General features: G+C 41.6%; 1 protein-coding gene across 1 annotated transcript; it reads right to left on the bottom strand.

Moving 5' to 3' along the window:
- Nucleotides 1-719: 719 nt before the first annotated feature.
- Nucleotides 720-20827, bottom strand: RAB21 (RAB21, member RAS oncogene family). Its single transcript, XM_065399823.1, has 7 exons — nt 20678-20827; nt 7999-8058; nt 7631-7738; nt 6245-6308; nt 4496-4550; nt 3270-3358; nt 720-1921 (listed from the first exon to the last, which is right to left on the bottom strand). The coding sequence occupies exons 1-7, from the start codon at nt 20825-20827 to the stop codon at nt 1782-1784; spliced, it is 666 nt and encodes a 221-aa protein (XP_065255895.1). The 3' UTR covers nt 720-1781.
- Between the last annotated feature and the right edge of the window lie 3538 nt (nt 20828-24365).

The raw sequence follows: 24365 nt of genomic DNA, 5'->3' as shown, positions 1-24365 counted from the left end.
TTTTCCACAGTCATTTACAGAGGCCAAGCAATAGCATGCTATGTTTTCTTGCTAGTTAAGATGTACAAGCCATTTACACAATGTTTGAAAAGTTACCTAATTGGATGTGTGTCAGGTTTAAGCCCAAGCGTGCCAAGATTGGATTGTGGAAATGGAGGTTCCTACTGTTTTACCATGAAGTACTTAAACTAAATCCTATCATTTTTGGGCAGGGGGAAAAAAGGAATACACTGAGGATATTCCATTTGTACTACAACAAGAATACACTGATTTGCCATCACCTATACTGTATAATAGATATTTCCCAGAGCTTTCAGTACATTTGCAATTGTTTAAGTGATACTGATTCTGCCCTTCAGAAAAAGGAGAGCCAAAGAATATTCTATTTTGTCAGACACCACTTTTACTGTTTTTCCAAACATGACAAATTGTGTAAAAAAAAAAAAAAAAAAAAAAAAAAATGTCAGAGCACAACAATTTAAGTTTTAATTAATTGCCACCATGTGTGTTCCTTCTGCAGATAATTTTTTTAACACACTTTAATATTTCCAAAAAAATATCTGCCCAAAACCTTAAAGTAGGCGTCACCAAGCTTTACAAAAGCAGCAAAGCATGAATATAATGTAGTCCTTTCTAGTGTTCCTATAGTTACACTGCATCTTGTAAGTTTTTACATCTTACATTTATAGTCAATAAACCACTCAAAATCAAAAGTAATTCAGGAAAGTTAAATTTCATTTACTTGTTCACTCAAGCTTTGTAGTATGAACTAATGCTCATTAAAGTTTAAAATGCTGTCTTGGAGGCAAGGGTACTAATACAACTTTTCACAAACATTGTTTAGTGGCTACCAGATGGACAAGGGCTAATTTATTTAAGATTAAGCTTCCTTGGAGACTAGGGAGAGGATGAAGCAATTGCAGACTTGAGATGGCAATGTGCTCCACTGTTCATCTGGGAGTCAAGTCCCTCTGGGTTAACTGGAGTTTCAGGAAGCACTCCTGCCCTGTCACTAGAGGTGCTCTGAAGCATATTGCTGCTTGCCAGGAAGAGACTTTTAAAGAGCTCTGTGTAACCGAATACACCAAAAAACCTGTTAGGAGTCTGCAGGAAGAGCGGGTGAAGAAACAAGCAATCTGACAAAGTACAAATGAAAAACTTGCATCTTTTCACCAATTGTTATTCACTTGACAATTGCTGACAAGGCTGATGTATTTCTGCACCTGCACTTGTAAAAGCAGATAAAATATTTAATATGTATTTTACCAGGTTGGCATACAGAATGAATATATAGTATATCAAAGTAGTTGACAGTTATGGACTTGTGTAAGCCCTGCAAAAATAGTAGTTCAGGTATCTGCTAATTAAAAAAAAAAAAAATTAATCAGTTTGCAGTTTAGAAGTGATACAGTTGAATCTACCACAAAATACAAACAGCTGCAAAAATGTATACCATTCCAACAATGTATATAAGTTATTAAATAATGATCTGATTTAAAAGAATATAAATGAAGCCTTTAAGTAGGTCTTTTCTACATGCATATTATTCCTCATTAAAGAAAAATATGTAAAAAGGCCATTGGTAATTGCTTTGTTAACCACTGTAGAAAATGCCAATTCTCTGGTCTCAGACTCCACTAGTTTAGCACTTGAGGTCTCTGCAGAGTTATAAGTGATTATTTTTCAATACTGTTAATTCTATTACTCCATTGGTAAAGAATGCATGACTTGAAATATGGCAGTCTTCATGTTGAGGGGCAATAATCCACAGTTTTATACAGTTATCCAGAAGAGCAGCACCCTCCACTGCTCTGTGCTTGCGGCTCATCATCAATAATCTGTACACCCCGCCTTGCAGTTCCTGACTGGCTGGAACCATTGCCTCTTGCTCTTTCATCCACTTGAGCAGTTTCTATCATTCCTGGAAAATAAGAACTCAAATCAGGATGACATTCCATTACAATTTTAAATATTTCAAAGCTCTGAGTTCTTCAACAAGCTATTTAATCTCAATGCACACAGAGCTGTTATCAACCTGATTACATTTAGCAATACAAGATACAAGCAAACTGAAATTTTTCAACGTACAAGTGGATTTTTTTTTTTTGTATTTAAAGTGATCCAGCTGATACCACAGACCAACATTTTAAAACAGGTGCTATATTTAAAGTCCTAATCCATATTTAGGTCCCAGAAATGCAGACCACCCATCAGCTCTAATTGGACTTCAATAGGAGCATTTGGGTGCTCAGTAGTTAAGTCTATTTGGGCCTAAATAAATGACCTCTCTCAACCATATTAACTACTGCACTAGATCCAGTACATAGGAACAAAAAGTTACTACTGAAAATTCTACAAATAAAGGAAAGCAACAGCAGACAGCTGAATGATTCTAGATCTGTTTCCTTCCTAATTTGGCTCCTTTGAAGGTTTAAGACGCAGGTGTTCACAAAGAATTCATAGATGCAGGGAGTAAGGTACCTATATTCCAATCCAGACCATTTGGAATGTGGTTTAAGATCTGTACAATAAACTCCAAGTTGACTCTGGACAGCAAGTGAATAGTGAGAACTTCAAATCAGAGTTCTGAAGCCAAGTTTCTGGGGGATGGAGGATTAGAAGGGAGCAATAGTGGAAGGAGAAATAGTCATAGGGAAAATGGAAGAGGAAAGTGTGTTTATGTACTTTCCTGTTTTCAACCAACCAGTGCTCAGACAGGGTGAAGGAGAGACCTTGGACAGAGTGCAGAGGTACAAGAATGAAATTTTAAACAAATACAGTTTGAAACACTATATTCCAAATAGCCTGTACAAGACTTAAACTTGGTTTTCATTTTTAGTACACTAGAACCCCTATTTTATTAACTAATTGAGGACTGAGTTCAGACAGTTGAATGTCTCAAAATTACAACAGGTACAGTGCACAAGGCAATGTATTAATCATTCAATAATATGCACATATCAAGTGTATGCAGTGTGCCTGATTTTTTAATCTTTGGCACCAAATCTTAGTCTTTTCAAGCCTGCAGCAACTTGAAGGTTGGCTCAAGGACTGAAGACATTCAGCAATAGAAAGTTTGGCATCAAAAGATTAGTTCACATAACTGTTCATTCATAAGACTGATCAGTTACTAAATTAAACTACAATAGATTAGATATCTGTGCAACCCATCTTCCAACCTATTATTTAAAAGGACTTTATTCTGATGAGGGCTTTTTTCCAATCAACTTGTACCAATGTAAGCTCACCACAGCAAATGCAATACCTACTTTTACAGAGATCAAGGAAGAGTTCTTCAATTCCTTTGTTTTGTTTGGCTGAAGTATGATAGTGTTTTGCTCCCACTGATTCTGCATACCTGTATATAGTGCAAATACAGAAAAAGCTTTTACTTATGAGACCACATGGAATGTTAAAGAAACCAAAAATCCTTTCAAGCCTTCATACTTTGAAGTGTATAATATTCTTTGTAAGACAAATATACAAATCAAAATATGGAGGATATTTACCACATTAAACTTTGCTATTTAAATTTGATGCCACTCCTGTATATTGCGTGCAAAAAAAACCAAAAAAACAAAAAAAACACACACCCAACACACACACACACCCCCCGCCCCAAACCCACCTTTTAGCAAACAATAGATAACAGAAGCTTGGAATGATGACAGGGGATGGATCACTTGATTACCTGTCCTGATCATTTCCCCTGGGGCACCTGGCATCGGCCACTGTTGGAAGACAGGATACTGGGCTAGATGGATCTTTGGTCTGACCCAGTATGGCCATGCTTATGTTCTTTTCAAGTACATAAAAAGGTTGTTACAAGGAGAGAGAAATTGTTCTCCTTAACCTCTGAGGATAGGACAAGAAGCAGTGGACTTAAGTTGCAGCAGGGTGGTTTAGGTTGGACATGAGAAAAATCTTCTTGTCAGGATGGTAATTAAGCACTGGAATAAATTGCCTAGGGAGGTTGTGGAATCTCCCTCATTGGAGATTTTTTTAAAGAGCAGATTATACAAACACCTGGTCAGGGATGGTCTAGAGAATACTTAGTCCTGCCATGCGTGCAGGGGACTGGACTAGATGACCTCTCAAAGTCCCTTCCAATCCTACGATTCTATGAATAGTGTAGATTTAGAAGCATCACTGAAAGCAGTAAACGGAGCATCCACTATTTTAAAAACACTTCAGAAGCTAAGTTTACTACAGAATATACTGCAATTTAAGAGTGTTTTGTATAATTTTGAAGCTTTGTAAATCCTTGAATACATGTGTGGAGTAGAACATGGACGGAATGTTAGCTATAGCAGTAATTCTGGCTGATAATACAAAAGCTATGGTAATTAGCTACAACTGTTCACTAAAAGCACGACTGCTTCTTTACTCTTGTGATGAAGGTACTAGTTATAGCAGAATTGATTTAACTAATTTAAAGTTATAGTCAAAGTTTATTTAACAAGGGAAAAAACCAACAACAACAACACAAACTTACGTTTCTGCTTCTTGAACTGAAACATGCCTCTCTTTTTCCAAGTCTATTTTGTTACCTGTCAGAAAGAGACACCAGTCTTTAGTCTGTTCTACACACACTGCAAAGATCTGAAGAAAAAGTCTAGAGACTATGGATCTTTCTTCCTATCACTTTCCAAAGACCACCTTCAAACATAATCTAACATCAAGCTGGTGTTCCTGAAAATGTTTTACATGTTAAGGGTTAGCAGTATTTAAAGATTTTCCCCTTTCACCCAGATACTTAGGATGGGATCCACAAAGGTATATTGGCACCCCTAAGTCCCAATTTTAGGCTCCACTGTTGACCACAAAACTCCTGCCAAACCCTGTAGGCACCAAATAAGTTTAAGTACCTAAGTTTTCCGGGTAAAACAGTTTTCCTAGTGCCTATTTTCCTGCCTTTGGTCATGCACACTGGCCTTCCTCTAGGTGTCCTGACACCTGTGTCCATGAACTGGGGAAGAGCATTTACCTGCCCATCTCATATGCAGGGCCTGATCCAGGAGACATGCTCAGAAGCTGCCTGTTGGATCACAGTCCATTTGAAGTGTGACCACCAGAGGAGGGGGTGCCCACCTTATGACTTTTAGCCCAGTGGTTAGAGCACTCACCTGAGAGGTGAGACACCCAGCTTCAATTACCCTCACTGCTTAGTGACAATAAGATATAAACAGGGAGGGGGTCTCCCACCTCTCAGGAGAGTACTCTCACATGAGTGGCCCACAGCTCAGTCACTGGGAGACAAGGATGGAGTCTGTTGAAGCTGTTCCACTGTGGATAAATAATGAAAGCAACTGGAGCAGAGGAACTAAACCCTGGGTCTCTCACCTCTCAGACAGGAATCCTAACCACCAGGCTACAGATTCATTCCCATTCTCTCTGGCCAACTCACTTTCATTTATTCACAGTGGAATGCTCCAACAGGAGAGATGGTGGAGCCTCACATCTGAAAATCCCATAGTTTAGTGGTTAGAGCACTCAGAAGTGGGAGATCCCTGTTCAAATCCTCTCCCCATCTGGCAGAGGGAGGGGATTTAACCTGGGTCTCCCACACCCTAGGCAAGTTCTCTAACCACCAGGCAAAAAAAGTTATAAGGTGGGCAGCACCACCACCTCCAGACATTTTATGTTGGGTAAGACAGGCACCTAACTCATTCCCACAAGAAACACCTGAGGTACTTAAGCCACATGACTCCAAGAGACAGGTTCAGGTTTACAGATCATTAAGTAGAGGTAAGTACTTCCCAATGGCCCCAACTTAGGCTGCTATCTCCAAGAGAGGGGCAATGCTTAGAACAACCTCCTCTCTTCAGCATCTCCCACTGGCTCGCTTAAGTGGCTCCTCACCTAGTGAGCTAGCTTTTGTGGATTGCTTTCTAAGGTACCCATCTCCTCATTCATTGTATAGGGAGCCTAGGCACCTAACTCAGGCTTATGAATCGCAGTGTTGTTCCTGTGATTTTTTAGGTGCCTAAATGTTACGCACCAACGCTCAGTGTGTGACACCCAAGTCCATTTAATACATACTGAGGACACTAAAGTTAATTTATCTTTCCACACCAAATCTTGCATATACTCAAGAGTTTAGGTATCATTAATATATAGCATCTGTTGAGTTCACTGTAAGAACAAGTAATCATGGCAATGTTTACATTGTTTAACTTGTAAATATGCAAACAAGTCTCTCATCCACTCAAAACACACAGCTTTAAAAATAAAATAGCCTTACCAACTATACATAAACAGATTTCGTTTCCCAACATTTTTCTTAATTCCTTGACCCAGTTTTTTACCTGCATACAAATATCAGAGTTAGATGTATTCTCATTTTAAGAAGCATGTATCACCACTTTATGGTCATGGATCCAACTATACAGCTTTAAGACTAAGAGATACCTATGCAAGTGTCTTTATAGAATAAAAAGGACGAAGTCAGAGAGGGCGATCTGGAATCCAGAGAGGTTATGCACCTCTGAGTTGTACTAAAGGTAATCCAGCATCTGTTATCCCAATCCCAAAGAGCAAGTTACGTATCACATGTGTGATGTAAATGGCACATGAGGTTGCCTTTTAGGTCAAATCTGAATTCTGTATCGACTGCTACATAGGTTAGTGTGTATGGTGTTCTACTAGAAGAACTGGGGTTTTCTCTGAGTGTTTTACAATCCAATTTAGACATAATGGATGACTGTTTTGGGAGGAACAGAATCAGAAAAGAATATTTCTTTTGCAGGTATGGTTGGAGATGGGCCAACAGAAAATACTTTGTCCACATAAACTACATGATGAGTGTATAAGCTTATGAATTTCTATTTTATTATGGTTAAGGAAGGAAGTTAACTGCAAGAAAGTCAAACAACAATTAGACCCCATGATACAAAAGTAAAAACATACAAAAAACCCCAAAACTTTTACATGCTAATAAAAAAACCCACACGTTTCTCTTTAGATTTATGGACTGAACTCTGGAATATATCAGCCGCTCTATATAGACATACAAGCTCCAAAACCTTACCTCCACTTACTGTTACAATACATTAGTAATCAAGGGGCACATTGTTCTTGGAAACGTTTTCTTTAGTGTAGTAACTTGGAAATTATGGTAAAGTAGTATCAAAACAATATTTCTGGAAGTAGTGCACTTCACAAGCAGGGCATGTTATGTTTCAAATAATTGAGATCTATGCAATAGGCATGTTATTGTTCCATCACTACCACATTAAGCACTGTTCTTGAAAATATATAGTAGAGTAGTTCTGATCTGATTACTTCAGAATATAAGCAGTTAAACTTTAATGATAGTGCCATAACAGCATTAATCTTAACTGTTTTACCAGGAGCAAAAAAGAAAAAAGTTCCAACTTCACCAAAACGGAACAGTTTAAGGAAGTATTTTCTATTATTAGATAGAACAATTTAGATCTTTCAAATTGATCAGTTATAAAAATTGACTGTATTGCAGTTTTTGTAACTAAGTTTATAAGGTGGTAATTATTTAAATTAGGAAGTACATTTAGTTACTAATTACATGGAAACTTCCAAGTTGCACACTCATACTGTAGGGAAGCTTTGAACCTGTTTACTTGTGAGGACATGGATGAATCTGTCACAGTACCTTTTGAAAAGAGTCTTCATCTGTTATGTCATATACTAAAATAGCTCCATTAGAATCTCTGTAGTAAATTGGACCCAGTGCATGGAATCTTTCTTGACCTGCTGTATCCTGCATGTGGTAGACATTTGTGTTAGTGTTCATTAAGGCAAAACTGACAACAGCATTCAAGGAAATCCAATTATTGAACAAGAGTGACACTAGAAATAAGTAAAACTTAATTCTTGGCAAGAATTCAACCAGAATCTCAAATGTGTATTCATTTTATTTGCACTTAGTATTTTAAGAACAAGACTTGAATTCCAAGTGAAAAGATGAAGTTTATAAAAGCAGAGTGAATAGAAATGTAAGAGGCAGATAAGCAAACATACCCATATTGCAAGGTTTACTCTTTTTCCTCCAATATTTAGCTTCTTTGTTAAAAAAGATGCCTAGAACAGAAATTAAAATATGTATGAAATAGTTTAAAGACAAGAGTCATTATAGTTAATTTTTACGTTTATGACTAATCCAGAGAGTTATTTATATTTGGATTACTTTTGTACTCTTACAGGTTTTAAAAAGGAAAAAAAAAATCCTGAAGCAAAATCTGTTCAGACCACCATTAATAAAACCAAGGTAACCATGAGAAGATGTGTGGAGGTGATACAGACCAAAACATATAATATTGTCCAAGGCTGGGGATTAGCCTCGCTCTAAGAAACCACACTTCCAGCTTGCCTTTCAGAGTATCTCACTATTCCCTCACCATTTGAGCAGCATCTAAGTAGTAACTGCCATTTATTCTTACCCGTCTTCACTCCAGACTGAATAAATTCAGGAAATGTTTTGCATTATGATGTTACAAATGATCTGGCATCCCAAGCCAATTACATAAGATTTTAATTATAAAATCTAGTTGTTTAATGAGAACAAGTAGTTAGGTCTTAACCCATAAACAATGGACAAATTTAAGATTTGAACATTAAACAAGTTAATCAAAAACACACTAATCAGCCCTAATTAGTGCGACTACAGGTCTGTCTCATCTTACGCGGGGGTTCCATTCTGCGGTTAGCACGTAAAGCGAAAACCGCGTATAGCCAAAACCCCATTGAGTTCAATGGTGGGTGAAATTGCCCGCACTACAGGTATAGTATTAAAACTGTCTCTTTTTTTTTTGGCCGACTGCGTAAAGTTGAAATCGTGCATGTTAAATGCGTGTAAGATGTGACAGACCTGTATTAGCTAGCTATTATCCTTTGGCATCCATGTTCACTTCTGATCCTCCATGAGAGCATCCCTGCCTTCAGAGTAGTCTATTCTCCTTGGTCTGAATCCTAGGGGTGTTTTAGTTATACCATAAGCCAAGTGATTTTTTAATTAATACCACCCCCCCCATTTGGAACATACCAGGGCAATGGAGCCTGAGACTGATGTAGCCCAATTTAAAGAATTAAGAGCTCAAGGCATGACAAATTTGGTGGCAACAGTGGCCTTAGCTACCATAGTGACTGAAATCTTACTTTGAGGGGATCTTTTTGAGCAGTGGTTCTCAAACTTTTGTTCTGGTGACCCCTTTCACATCGCATGCCTGAGTGCGACCCCCTGCCTTACATAAGAACGGCCATACTGGGTCAGACTAAGAGTCCATCCAGCCCAGCATCCTGTCTGCCAGCAGTGGCCAATGCCAGCTGCCCCAAAGGGAGTGAACCTAACAGGAAATGATCAAGTGATCTCTTTCCTGCCATCCATCTCCACTCTCTGACAAACAGAGGCTAGGGACACCATTCCTTACCCATCCTGGCTAATAGCCATTAATGGACTTAACTGGGTAAATTCATGGAGGTTCTCTTTTAAACCCTGTTATAGTCCTAGCCTTCACAACCTCCTCAGGTAAGGAGTTCTACAGATTGACTGTGCACTTATAAACATAATACGTGTTTTTAATTTAACACCATTATAAATACTGGAGGCAAAGCAGGGCTTGGGGTGGAGGCTGACAGCTTGCAACCCCCCACATAACCTCCTGACCCCCTGAAGGGTCCTGACCCCCAGTTTGAGAACCCCTGTTTTTGAGGCTTGGCAAAAAGAAAAATTTTATTAAGATGATGTTTTTAAAAAAGTGAATGGTACAGAGTTTAAGCATAGAAGTTTCTGGTTACCAGGGAATAATACAGATTATCGAGGGGTGTAAAGTTCGGTTTAAGATTGGGTGGCATAAGGAATATGTTGCAACTTTCCCCACATGAAATAGACTGACCCTTCTCTTTGAAATAAGACATTTGTCGGCAAGAAAACAGGAAAAACTCCCATCACTGGCAGCTTCTTTCATAGAAAAGCTATAGAATCCAGATTCAGACTACAGCAACCAATTGACATGGTTAAATACTACAACTCCAGACTGCAGCCAAGTAAAATAATAATCTGGACACCATACATATTGTGAATCTACCAGTTCACTTTAGATACTACGAGGAGGTAAAGGTACCCCCAACATTTGAATGTTGATGTGGTTTGAAATCTTTCAGATTTTTTTTTAATTTGAAGTAATTTATTAGTCTTGGTTCTAATTCTCTCTCAGACTGGTAGAAATGGCATTTTAAGTTTGCATTAAAGCTAGGGACAAAAACTAAGCTAAAAGTAAAGCCTGAAACAGTAAAACAAAAACACAGACAAACAGAAGTGTTGACAGTCACAGGAGCAAATATTTCATGTAGTTTACTTGTGACTATAGCCCAAAAATTGCAACAGGTATATTTTCTTTGATGATCAAATGTAAAGTCTTAGCTGCTGAACAACAAGTGATTAGAAGATTTTCCCCCAGTCTGAAGCTAAGTGAAAGCAGGCTTCAAGTTATATTTTTATGATGTATTGGACAATATGCTAAAGTTACAATGCAATGCACAACTGCTTTACCCATGTAGTTTAAGGAGTTAGGCAGCAGAGGTAACTCCCCTGGTTCGTAGGCTTCATTATTGGGTTAACAGTGTTTAAGTAAATTTCTCAAGCAATGTCCCCTGGTCACTTAGAATTTCTAGCATTTGTGACTATAAATATGCTAGTATTCAGTGTAAGGGTATGTTCTTAGAATGGATACACCAGTGCATTTTAGTCTTGGATTCTTAAGAAAAAAAGCTCAACTTTAACCTGTTAGGTTTCCAATTGCAAGAAGTCTCTTCACTGCTGTTTCATTCAACAGAAAGAGCTGCAGTTCTGAGAATTAGGCAATGTAACTTGGAAGATAATAGATCCTTATTCATTTCAGTCCTTTTGTAGCTTTACTGAATATAAAGCTTAGTGGTCTGGGGCTAGTTTAAATCTGAAAGTCATGAGATTTAATTTCCAGTCATGCCTTTCAACTTTTTTTTAATTTCTATGGCAATTTTTTGGATGTGGTTTCCAAAACATGAGACGAGCAGAAGTTATCGCCAAATAATCTCAAGCATCTCTGAAATAAACTGCAACTACTATTGATATATTGAATCTTGTGATATCTTATGACTTTTCAGTCCTTTATAGCATTACAAGCCTTTGATCTCCAGTGAATGCTTCAATCTACTATTTACATTAAGTTCAGTTATGCTTAACTCATTAATCTCCTACAATTGTTAAGAAATGGTCTTCCATCTATGGGCACATTGAAGTGTTAAATACATCATTCCCTTAAAGAGCAAAAGCCTCATCCCTGCTCCAGCCCCTTTATGCTGGATAAGAGCCTAAGCAGCATAAAAAAAGGCTCTAAAAGCCCCAGATCCAGTTAGGAGAGGATTCCCTCAAGCCCTGATGTAGGGGGAATGCCAGGGGCATGCTGGGTGCAGGGTCACTGTGTGCAGCACTGGAAATTCCAGACGGTGCTGCAACCTATATGGCAATCTAGGGAGGCGGTCATAACTTAGACAAGCCTCCCCTCCCCCTCCCCCCCCCCCCCCCCAGTCTACTTAAATTACATCAGGGCTGCTCCAGCCCCCAGAGCAACCCAGAATTAGGAGGGTGCAAAGTTTACTTAAAGCTGCATTAGCCCCTCTTCATCTGGGCTCTGTGTGCCACGCCTCTTTGTATTTACTGTAGTTTAGATTTGAGAAATAATTCCTAAGAAGGAAAAAAAATAAAAATAAACCACACACCTTATTTCAGACAATTGTTTATCACTTCAGCTCCAGAAGGCAGATTAGCAACTTCCACCATTTCAATGATTTGCAGTGCTTATCACTTTAGCAATAAACAGTTTAATAATGCATGTCTAAGATCCAACATGTCAGCCATATTTGATTTCATGACTGAATAATTAGTCTATACCCATGTACTAGCAGCATCCGAATGCCAGAGTCCTGGGGAAGTTTCACCTAGAATGGACATTTTGCCTATCAGAGTTCTCCCTGTAGTTTCCAATGAAAAAAATTTCCTTTCACAGTTTAAAAAAAGTCTTGCTAAATTCTGCTAGTACAGAAAGATTACATTGCAGTGAGTGAGTGTGTGTATAAAGTAGCACTGAAGGACTACGGGACTCTGAGATGGGATGAGCTGGATACATGTAATGTAGCAGATCAAAGGTCTGAGGATTTTAACTACAGGAAGAATATTGCAATATGCTGGGTTTAGTGATTAGTTCATATTGATGAATTTATAAAGGCTGAACTAGGTTTATTCCTTGTCTGGGAAGCACTAGGTAAGGAAAAGATTTAAGAAGCCTGTCTCCACCCATAAAGAGTAAGCACAGCCCATCTTCCAATGCTAGGGAGGGAGCCAGTTCTGCCAACAGGGCTAGCTGGCCCCATTGAAGGCATTTCTGGACAGGGCTAATGCCTCACCACGCTCCAGCATGCCAGAATGGCTCCAACTTTTCAAGAGTTTAGCAAGACCCACATTGCACTGTGCTTCTCCCCTCTTATCCCATGGCAAAAGGTAACTTTTAAAGAAAGCAACAGTGCTTCCTGGCCCATCCCCTCTCCTTCATATGGCTCATCATCATATGGCCCCTGATTCAACAAATCAACTTCAAAGGGAACTACCTGTATGCTTAGGTACCTTGCTGACTGGAGCCATAATGCAGAACTGAGTCCTTACTGTATTAAATTAGACTATAAATAGGATCTCCCCCTCCCCCCCACAAACACTAAAAATCGCCCTAAGCACAATTTAAACCACACCATTTCATGGCTTGATCATGTTTCAAGATAAATGAGAATACATTCTTAATTTAAAGTCACTGCCAGTTTCACTGTCAAGTCATAACCGGCTGAGCTTATGAGGCCTTGTGCTCTCATGTTGAGAGCACATCTATCTTATGCACCATTCAAAATTCATAAGGTTTCAGAGAATGTTCTAGGCATCAGTGGCCAGAACTCTATTTGAAGGGGGGCGGGGAGGGTCAGAAAACCAAGAGTGGGGGGGAGGGGGGAAAAAAGGGGACACATGGAGTCCTGCCATCTATTTCATGCAGTCACAGCTTCAAGCACTTCCCCAACTGTCTTTAAAAACAAACTGTTTGACAACACCCATTAATACCCCATCTCATCTTGCTTATCCTTCCAATAACATTTAACATGTTGACACACTGAATAATGAAGGACTCATCTATACTTAAATTTTATATCAGCATACCCATGTCAGAGGTCTGAAAAAACCCCACACCACAAACCAACATAACTATGCCAATAAAACATCTGATGTAGATGAAGCTATGCCAACATGAATGCTTCTATTGGCATAGATAATATTGGGGAGGTGTTGTTCCTATACTGGCAGAGGCTCTGCATGATAGATATAGCCTTCCCTGCCAGACAAATAAGAATGATCAGACCAATGGTCCACCAAACCCAGTATCCTGTCTGACAGTGGCAGATGCTTCTGAGGGAGTGAACAGAACAGGGCAATTTACGGAGTGATTATAATCTGTTGTCCACTCCCAGCTTCTAGCAGTCAGAGGTTATGGGTAGGGTGACCAGACGTCCCGACCGACCTTTGGTCGGGATGCATTGTCCCGATATCTGCCAGCAGCACTGTGGTTTGTTTTTTGTGTGCGCTCTGCTGGCAGGCACCCTCCCCCATGTGTCCCAATATTTTCTTCCCCAGTTTAGGGACACCCATACTGTGGGGTTGTCTCAGACCATCTTGGCTAATAGCCATTGATGTGCCTATCCTCCATGAATTTATCTAATTCTTTTTTGAGCCCAGTTATACTTTTGACCTTCACAATGAGTTCCACAGGTTGACTGTGTTGGGTGAAGTACTTCCTTATGTTTTAAGCCAGCTGCCTATTAATTTCATTGAGTGCCCCCTGGTTCATGTGTAATATTAAGTGGTAAATACTTCCTTATTCACTTTCTCCACACCATTCAGGATTTTTTAGATCTCCATCATATCCTCTGTTGCCTCTTTTCTAAGATGAACAATCCCAGACTTTTTAACTCTCCCCCCATACGGAAGTTGTTCTATACTCCTAATCATTTGTGTTCTCCTTCTCTGTATCTTTTCCAATTCTAAAACAGATTATTTTATTTAGAGGTGGATAAGACAGAAAATATCTGTACATAAATCCATGGTATGCCCACACCTTGATACTGTGCAGTTCTTTTTGACCCATCTAAATATATATATATATGTCAAAAAGAACTGCATGGTATCAACGTGTGGGCATACCATGGATTTATGTACAGACATGATATTTTCTGTCTTATCCACCTCTTTCCTAATGGTTCCTAGGATTGTTAACTTTGACTGCTACTGCACACTGAGTGGATGTTTTCAGAGAACTATCCACAATGACTCCAAGACTTCTTGAGTGGTAACAGCTAATTTAGACCATCATTTTGTATGTATAGTTGGTACTGTTTTCCAATGTGCATTAATTTTCATTTATCAACACTGAATTTTGTCAGCCATTTTGTTGCCCACCCAGTTTTGTGAGATCCCTTCGTAACTCTGTCTGCTTTGGACTGATCTTGAGTAAAAAGATCTGCCAATTTTGCTACCTCACTGTTTACCCCCTTTTCCAGATAATTTATGAATATGTTCAACAGTACTGGTCCTAGTACAGATCCTTGGGGGACCCTTCTATTTTCCTCTCCCCACTGTAAAAAAAAAACCTGACCATTTATTCCTATCTATTAATTAGTTATTGATCCATGAGAGAACCTTCCCTCTTATTCCATGACTCCTTACTTTGCTTTAAAGCCTTTGGTGAGGGACATTGTCAAAGGCTTTCTGAGAATCCAAGTACACCATATCCACTGGAATCATTTGTCCACATGTTTGTTGACCCCCTCTCAAAGAATTCTAATAGATTGGTGAGGCACAATTTTCCTTTATGAAAGCCAATAGACGAGCACAACATATGGAGGACGAGTCAATGTATCTGATAATTCTGTTTTTTTTTTTTTTTTTAAAACCTATAGTTGCAACCAAATTTGCCTAGTACAGTAACTCCTCACTTAAAGTTGTTCGGTTAATGTTGTTACATTGCTGATCAATTAGGGAACACGCTTGTTTAAAGTTGTGTGATGCTCCCTTCTAACATCATTTGGCAGCCGCCTGCTTTGTCTACTGCTTGCAAGGAGCAGCCCGTTGCAGCTAGCTGGTGGGGGCTTGGAACCAGGGTGGACTGGCAGCCCCACTATCAGCTCCCCGCTCCCCTAAGTTCCCTGTGCAGCAGCTGCCCAGCAGGCTAGCAATTGCAGCTGTCCCTCCCCCCACTGCCATGTGCTGCTCCTGCCCTCTGCCTTGGAACTGCTCCCTGAGAGACTCCTGCTTGCTGGGGGGGGGAGGGAGGGGGGGAAGGGAAGGAAGAAGGGGGCTGTCAGGGTGTCCCCCCTCCCCCCTGCTCACCACATCTTCCATAGAGCAGGGGGGGAGAAACACACCAGGTTCAGGACAGAGGGAGCTTGCAGAACCTGTGGTCTCAGCAAGCTGATCTAATTGACAAGGTAGTGTAGTTAAAGGGGAAATGCACATATCTCCCTCCATTCCTGCTGCCTTGTAGCGTGAGACTTAACCCTTGAGGGCTTGGCCAGTTGCTAGTTCATCATTTAGCAGCAAGGGAAATATCCCACCCTCTGACTCCTCCACCTCAACCAAGCTTCACAATCATCATCACTGTGTACGTTTTTTTTTTTTTTTTTTTTAAATTTATACACACACCTCTTTTGTCTGGTGAAAAAAATTTCCCTGGAACCTAACCCCCTCATTTACATTAATTCTTATGGGGAAATTGGATTCGCTTAACATCATTTTGCTTAAAGTTGCATTTTTCAGGAACATAACTACAACGTTAAGTGAGGAGTTGCTGTACTGAAGTTAACTAATATGAAGCCTATCTGGTACAGAGGCTGATTTAAGCAATACGTTATATACCATAGTTAGCAAGTATTTCTGCAATATCATATTTGAGTTCCTTCAGAACTCTTGGGTGAATATCATCTGGTCCTGGGGATTTACTATTGTTTAATTTATCAATTTGTTAACAGAAGAGATTTTGGAACAAGTAGTTCCTCAGATTTGTCACCTAAAAATAATGGCTTGTGCGGGAATCTCCCTCACATCCTCTGCAGTGAAGACCGATGCAAAGAATTCATTTAGCTTCTCCACAACAACCTTGACTGAGTACACCTTGATTGTCCAGTGAATTAAATACATCAGAAGCTGGAAGCCTGCCAATCTACCTTTTGCTAGTTGCTCTTCAAATTTTTTGCCTAATTTTTTTTTTTTTATTAAACCACACACTTGACTTGCCAGAGTTTGTTCCTTTCTATTTTCCTCAGTAGAATGGGACTTTCAGTTTTTAAAGGATGCCTTTGTCTCTTGCTGCATCTTCTACTCTGCTGTTTAGCCACAGTGGTGTTTTTGGTCCCCTTACTATTTTTTTTTTTTTTTTAATTTTGGTGTATACATATAATTGGAGTGTCTATTATGGTTTTTTTATTATTAATAATAATAATAATTAATATCATGCAGCTTGCAGGCATTTCCTTCTTGTGACCGTTCCTTTTTAACTAGCCTCCTCATTTTTGTGTAGTTCCCTTTTTGAAGTTAAATTTTACTGTGATGGGCTTCTTTGATATGCTCCCTTCCCCCCAGGACATAAAGTTTAAATTACATTATTGTCACTATTACTGAGTGATTCAGCTATAATCATCTCTTCAACCAAATCCCATGCATTTAGGAGTAAATCAAGAATTGTCTCCCCCCTTGTAGGTTTCAGGCCTAGCTGCTCCAACAAGCAGTCATTAATGGGGGTCAAGAAATTCTCTCTGCATCCTGTCCTCAGGAGACATGTCCCCAACTATATATGTTGGGACTAAAATCCCCAGTTACTGGGTTTTCTGTAGCTTCTCTAGTCTCCCTGAGACTTTCACAATCACCAGCCACGTCAGTAGATTATTCCTTCTACTACATGCTTATTATTCAAGCATGGAATTTGTAAGCGTAGAAATGATAAGATAGTAAGAAGAATTTCTATGAATCAAACTATATTTGACTACGCTTTTTCACATTTACACCATTCTCCACCCACCAGTGCAACCTACTCAGTCATTCCTATAATAGTGGGGGAAGCAGGACTGGGTACATTTAAGCATGCGGTACAGGGATGGGAGCACAAGAGAAGTTGGGGAATGCTAGTCTGGGGAGGGAGGCATGGGAAACGGGCACAGAGCCCCTGCCATGTGGGAGAACAGAAAATACTGGAATGGGAGGAGAGAGAATGGAGGCACAGAATCCCTGGCAGGGGGAGAATGGAGGGTGTTGCAGAGCATCCCTGAATTAGAGGATGCAAGGGTGGCATACAGGGAGTTTGTGGGGTAAAAATGGAGGGACATAAGGAGCCCCTGGTATATGCAACAAGTTTAGTCTCCAGAAGCCAGGAAGTGTGCGACCCCTTAGTTTAATCCATATGCTGACCATATATGGTAGTAAAATACACTTTAAAATAGGATACAGGAAAGCAACTACAATAAGAGAAGTAGTTTTGAAATGTGAACTGTTCACACAGTAAGTTTCAACACCAACTGACCCTGCAGCTTAATATTTTTAGAAGAGAGAAGAACCAGGGTCACTGCAGAGAGAGGATATGTAGTAGGATTGAATGAAGATAAAGTTACATTTCTGGACATGACCCCTCAGCACAGGATGCAGAGATACAATTTCTAGACACCATTAATGACCGCTTCTCAGAGGAGCTAGTCCTGAAACCCACAAGGCGGGGGGGGGGGGGGAGAAACGGATGGACGACGACACGGGAAGACAATTCTTAATTTAGTCCTAAGTGGCACACAGCATCTGTTTAAGAGATGACGATATCAAAAACTATAAGTGAGTCAGCTAAGTTTAGTGATGTTACAGCCCTATAAAGGTTTCATTTTTGTATATCCAAGGACTAAGGATAGAGCGCCATCCCTTTTCATGTGAGAAGGAAGTGCATTCTCCCCACATAAGTCCCTACTCCGAAAGCTTGTTTACAGGAGAAAAAAAAGTTTCTTTTAAAAGCAATAAATCCAGAGGAAAAATTCATTCTTTTGGTTTTATTTTTAAAATTGAATTGTGGTGGACCTGTAGCTTCCCTCACTCTGTTTCCCCAATATCCACAGAGTATTGATTCAATTCACTTTAGCCTCAAGAAGTGCCTGAATTTCAATTTCCAACTACAAATTACACTAACATGCTTGGCTGAAACTGAGATACATCAGATGACAAGACTATTAATAGTCTAACGTCACAGCCTTTAGTGGATAACTAAGTTCTGATATCAATGTAAAACCAGAGGCACAGGGCTTGTTTACACTTGCAGTGCTACAATGGGGCAGCTGTAGTGCTTGGGGAGACCCTACCAATGCTGCTGAGAGTGCTTCTCCCATTGGCATAGGTAATCCACTTCCCCAAGTGGTGGTAGCTATGCAGACAAGAGAAGTCCTCCCATTAACATAATGTAACACTGTCCACATCAGGGATTAGGTTGGTTTAACTATATTTCTTGGGGGGGGGGGGGGGGGGGAAGAGAAGAGAGAAAGAAGAGAGAGAAGGGGGTAGCAGATTTTCCAGGACAGTCTGGATTGGGCTAGTTCTAAAGCAGTGTCATACACTTTGTCCTTATTACATCTTAAGTGGTGCTATCATTGTTCTGCTACAACTGCATCCATTGCAGACATCTGCTGTCAGCAAGTACAGGAGTATTTAATGAAGAGTTTAAACTCTTCATTAACACCTCTCTAGAACTGAAAGACTTGGGAAGAAAGGTTCATTAAAGAATCAACCCCAAGCCATGCACCTTCAATTAAGGTGAGCAAGCTCACACCTCAGAAAGTCCTCCAGGAAAAAAAACAAAAACAAAAAAAAAAACAGAAGATCAGACTCTACATTAATATTTTCATGGTTATGAAGGTTTTAAAAATATTTCAAGCCCTTATGATAAGGAAAGAAAACCTAAATACTTTGATAACTAAAGGATTTATTTTCTGGTCTCCACTACTGTAGTATCATACACACCTCTAAAAGTGTAAATTAGAAGTGTAAATTTTCTTCACAGACCTGGTTGAGAAAGAAATTTAAATTTTTCTTGAAACAGATAATGCACAACTTGCTTGCAGCTCCACTCTATGTTGTCATCCCTAAATAGTTTGTTCTCACTCCAGAGTAGTATATCTGGAACTGTGGTTCACAGAGCAGTGGGACACAAGACAAATTAAAAAGCTGTTCCAGACTCTTAGGGTATGTCTACACAGCAAATAGACACCCACTGCTAGTGTGTGTCAACCAATTCAGGTTGCAGGGCTGTTTCATTGCTGTGTAGACTTCCAGGCTTGGGCTCCAGCACAGGCTCTAAGATCCTGGGAGGTGGGAAGAGTACCAGAACTCAGGCTCCAGCCAGAGCCTAGATGTCTACACAACAATGAAATGGCCCTGCAGCCCAAGCCCTGTGAGCCCGAGTTGGCTGGCATGGGCCAGCCACAGGTGTCTAGTTGCTGTGTAGACACACCCAAAGAGTCTGAGAATCACTGGTCCTGAGAGTTTATACATGATACATAAGCTTGTACATGTACTTCAATACATGTCAAATAAACTTAGTGAATTTCAGGATTTTAGTGTTGCAAATCTGGGGCCAATCATTTAGACAGGATTTATTCTCAAACATTTTAGCTGCCATGAACAATTACATGGAGTGGCTCTTTCAATAATTAGAATGTTACCCAAAACTGGCTTAATCCTCATATTGCAGAAGTGCTAAATTCTCCAAACTTTCTAATTTAGCCTATTTCAGCAGTAATATTTACTAGAAGTTGTACTCAAAATTCTTGATGTTTATGCTAAGTTTTTCAAAAATTCAAAGACAAAATCTGAAGGCACTCACAATTTCTTTGAAGATATTGGTCTTCCTTAATACTTAGCAGCTTAACTTTCACCACTTAGAACATTAACCACAGCAATTAAAGCTGGAATTTACACACTTAGTCATCAGGCCACTCATGATGCCTAGTTAGTGAGCAGGAATTAACACTTTCAGATCATGTTTCCCCATACCAGGCTTGCAAAGGCCCACATGCAGAAAGCTGAGAGCCTGAACAGGTCATAGAACTCAGAAGAAAGATGAAGTATTTAAACCCAAACCCAGGCCATTTGGGATGTAAACAGAACTACAGAACCCCCTCAAACCAGGAAGTAACCAACAAGGAACAAGCCTGGCCACTTAAAACCAACAATCGAGTAGGCAGGAAGAGGGAGAAAGTAATTAATACACGTATGCCATTCTTCACCCAAGGAAAAGGTGATGGTAACAGGCTGGACCTCACAACAGCAGCAACGACAGTGTCAGAAAGTGATAGGGCCATCTGAACAGGACTCAGCCCGGAGAAGAGACCAGAGAGGCAGATGGGGACTGACACCAAAGGGGCGTCATACATATAAAAAGTAGGCTGGGAACAGACAGCTCAACAGCCAGACTGGTGTGTGTCTCTCTCTCTCTCTCTCTCTCTATATATACACACACACACACACACACACACACACACACACACACAGACAGACACCTCGGCCCCCCAGCGCTCTCCCCCCGCCCGGCGCCAGGGCCCGGCCCGCGCGCACCTGTAGGGTGGTGATGTGCTTGTCGTTGAACTTGTTCTCGCAGTAGCGCAGCACCAGGGAGGTTTTCCCCACGCAGCCCTCCCCGAGCAGCACCACCTTGAAGGAGAAGCTCCGGCCGCCTCCCCCCGCGCCGGAACCCGCCGCCGCCATCCGCAGCGAACCCGCCCGCTCGCCGGGCCGCGGCCTCACATCAGCGACGCAGCGGCCGCAGGGCGCAGCAGGACACCGACCCCGGCCGGGAGCCGCCGCAAGGAGAGCCCGGGGATGGGGGCAGCCGCGAGAAGAGCCCGGGACGAAACCCGAAGAACCAGGGCACTTGTCACGGCCGCTGGTCCCGCTCCCTCTAATGGCGTCTTCTTCCTCCTACGTCACGCTCCGCTCGGTCACGCGACATGTTGGCAGCCAACGGGAGGGGCAGACGCTGCGGGTGCCGAGGCCACGCCCAGAGCCCCAGGAGGGGGAGGAGTAGGGGCGGGGCCTAGCGAGCTTCCAAAGGGGCGGGGCCATGAGGAGGCGAGGAGGACCCTGCGTGTCCGCCCCCGGGGGCGATAGTCAGCGCCGGCCTGGGCCCAGGCTGGTGTCGGTAGAAGCAGGCAGCAGCTGGGCAGGGGCGGGATGGCTCCTTCCTCTGTAACAGGGAGATCAGGCTGTGAAGGGTTGTCCGGAGGGGTCGGGGTGACAGCAGGGACAGCCCCAGGGCAAGGCACAGCCTGGTATCCAGCAGGGAGCCTCAGCTGGCCTGGCAGGCCGGGTGCCCCTCCACAGTAGTGTTACAGCCTGGCACTGGAAGGTGTCGTGTCCTATGGCGTTGGCCAACTAATAACTCTCTGATCATTAATATTTTTGAGTGGTGTAGGGCCGTGATGGGCACTGGGGATTAGAAATCCACGCTAGACTTGTGGCTAAAGTGTGTGCTAAGCAGGTGTTTCCTCACTTTACATCTAAGCAGCACACAGTCCCATCAGGCCAGCAAAGGGTGAAGGCAAACCTCACACTGACAAGTGGGGGAAGAGACAGCGAGGAGTCTATGCCCCAGCAGGAGAGAGACGCTTGGTCTGCGTTTTATTTTTCAGAAGGATCCATTTCAAAGGTTTACTGGTCTATGAAGACAGGAGGCTGAACCTCAAATGATAAGCAGCTAAATCAACTGATTGCATACAATGTTGCCGTATTACAAAATTGTATAGAGTGAGGTCTTTTCTGAAAGCTAGTGACAAAGTGGTGATTAAACTCATTATGAAATGTATGTATTAACACTATGTAAGGAATTATGAATACTCATTGATATTAGACTGTACAGTATGCCCAGACAGGAGGGAATGTCACAGCTACCTACCAGTCACCTATGTAAATTAAGCATGGTGGAATCAGAAACAATGGAAGTCCCATTTACATTGAAATCATACAGGGGATGGAAAGCACACAGGAAGGGACAAATAGAATGAGATCATTTTACCTCTTGAAACAAATTAATTGAACTTCGGAAGATTTAAGAAAGGACAGAAACCATTGTTGGCATCCATTGCTAGACAGACACACAAGGCCAAAGTTCTTGCTAGCTGAGAAAGGTGGGGCCTTCAATCAAAGGAAATGTGGGGTGGGTGGGTGGGTTTGAAGTCTCTGGAGCTGAATATAGGTAAGAAACCTGCCTAGGCAAAGATTTTCTTCTAAGAAGACAAAAGAAGCCAGCGCCTTTTACTTTTGTGGAAGGTCCTGACTGAAGGAAAGTCAGCCATGGCAGGGGTGAAGAATGACTGGTGAGAGAAACCATCTTAAGCAAAACTTGTAGCTGGTTAAGTCTTGGCCATTAGAAGCATATTTTGTTATGCTTTACTTGTAATTCTATCTTCAATTCTTTTACTTGAACTCACTTAATCCATGCTCTTTTTTAATACAATTATTTATATTTACTATACACCAACTCAGTGCTGTGTTTAAGGGAAAAGATGTATGTATCCCTGTTGAGTTGATAAGTTGTAATGTGTTTTTGTCTCTACAGGAACAATGAACCTTATTATTTCTCTGAGCTGTGCTGGACTCTCCATGGCACACAGTTTTGGGAAAATTTGGGACTGGGAATGATTGGAGGTCACCTTGCTGGTTGTAACCAAAGTTGGTAGAGACCAGGGAATCTGACTTGCTGGCAGGCTGCTGGGGTCAGAATTGCTGGATCAGGGCTGCAGTTATACAGGGACACTCAGAGTGTGACCTGCCTTCTTGTTGCTGACTGTGACTGTCTCAGGCAAGGAGTTACAGTAGCAAAGCATTTGAGGCACCCAGGGTTACAGGGCCAGCAGTGACATAACCGCTTACTGGTCTGAATTGCCCCCGAAAGCGGGGCATTATTTTTCTTTCTTCGAACTGATCACTGAGAGTAGTTATACTACTGTACTTCTAAGTAGTTAGTATAGATCAGTGATTCTCAAACCTTTGTACTGGTGACCTCTTTCACATAAGGAAGCCCCCTTATAAATTAAAAACACTTTTTTATATATTTAACACCATTATAAATGCTGGAGGCAAAGCGGGGTTGGGGTGGAGGCTGACAGCTCGCGACCCCTCACATAATAACCTCACGACCCCCTGAGAGGTCCCAACCCCCAGTTTGAGAACCCCTGGTATAGATAATTTTTTAATCAAGGGATGATTTTACAAGACAATCATTTAGTTCCTGAGTGTATAAGTACTCTATCAAAGAAAGAGGAATAATATTAAGGAACTCTGTAAAAGAAACTTGCTACCATTTTCTCTTGCCCTCACTCATCCCCATTTGAAACCCTCCCCATTCATAGGGCCTGATCTTGCAAATACTTAAGCATGTGCATAATTTTACCTACCTGAGCAATCCCATTAAATTTAAGTGCATAAGTGCTTGTTGAATCAGGGCCATGTTTATTATTTTTGTATGAATTCCTTAGACACTGAGCCCCTGATCCTACAATGAGTTGTATGTGAGTCCTTTATTGTAGGTTAATTTGGAACAAGAAAATCCTGCTGCTGTTCCCTTCTGTGGCTGAGAGGCTGGGGCAGGCAGGCTGGGGGCTGCGGTGCGCACAAGACCCCCGGGCTGGGGCTACGCTGTGCCGCCCGTCCTCCCGGCACTGGAACTATGCTGCCAGCCACACCGCCCGCCCGGTGCTCTGGGGCTGGTGGCGCTCCGGCTGCGCTGCTCGCCCGGCACGCTGGGGTTGAGGGCACACGGGGGGGCCTGCAGCCGTGGGGGGAGGGGTGCTCTGGGCTCTGGCAGGAGAGCGGGGACAGAAGGGGCAGGTCCTCAGGCAGAGGGGGAGGGTCCGGGGGCTAGCTTCTCCCAAGGGCGTGTTCACCCACCGCCCATGTCTGCAGTTTCGTCATAATGCCATTGTTAGGCAAGTTCTGAAGCATACATAAAATTTACATGTATATCTGTTTGCACTGATGTTTTGTTCCAGACGTGGGGCAGTTAGCTGTTAAAATTAGGCCCCAGACATTGCTCCAATATATTAGGATAGGTTGCAGTGTGTTGTCAAATAATTTTATTTGTGGCTTTTATTGATGTAAAGGAGTTTTCTGTAGAGGGCCTTTTTCTTCTAATAAGGCCTCCTGGTGTTGCAATGAGCTTTTTGTGGACAGATCCCCTGTGTCCACACAGAACCCCCTTGGGGGCATGGCTCTGTTTATGCAAACACGTTACAAGATTGGGTCCTAA

Source organism: Emys orbicularis, chromosome 1 (genome assembly GCF_028017835.1).
Source record: "Emys orbicularis isolate rEmyOrb1 chromosome 1, rEmyOrb1.hap1, whole genome shotgun sequence".
NCBI classification, from domain to species: Eukaryota; Metazoa; Chordata; order Testudines; family Emydidae; genus Emys; species Emys orbicularis.
Note: the sequence above shows the minus strand (reverse complement) of the source record. Positions and strands in the feature narration are given on the sequence as shown.

Bases quoted from the DNA above. Each gene is read 5' to 3' on its own strand.
- RAB21 (XM_065399823.1), bottom strand. From the start codon at position 20,827: ATGGCGGCGGCGGGTTCCGGCGCGGGGGGAGGCGGCCGGAGCTTCTCC. The intron at 7,739-7,998 runs GTATGTTTGCTT...TACCACATGCAG, and splicing joins GAGTAAACCTTGCAATATGG to GATACAGCAGGTCAAGAAAG. The intron at 3,359-4,495 runs GTAAGTTTGTGT...CACTATATACAG, and splicing joins TCAGTTCAAGAAGCAGAAAC to GTATGCAGAATCAGTGGGAG.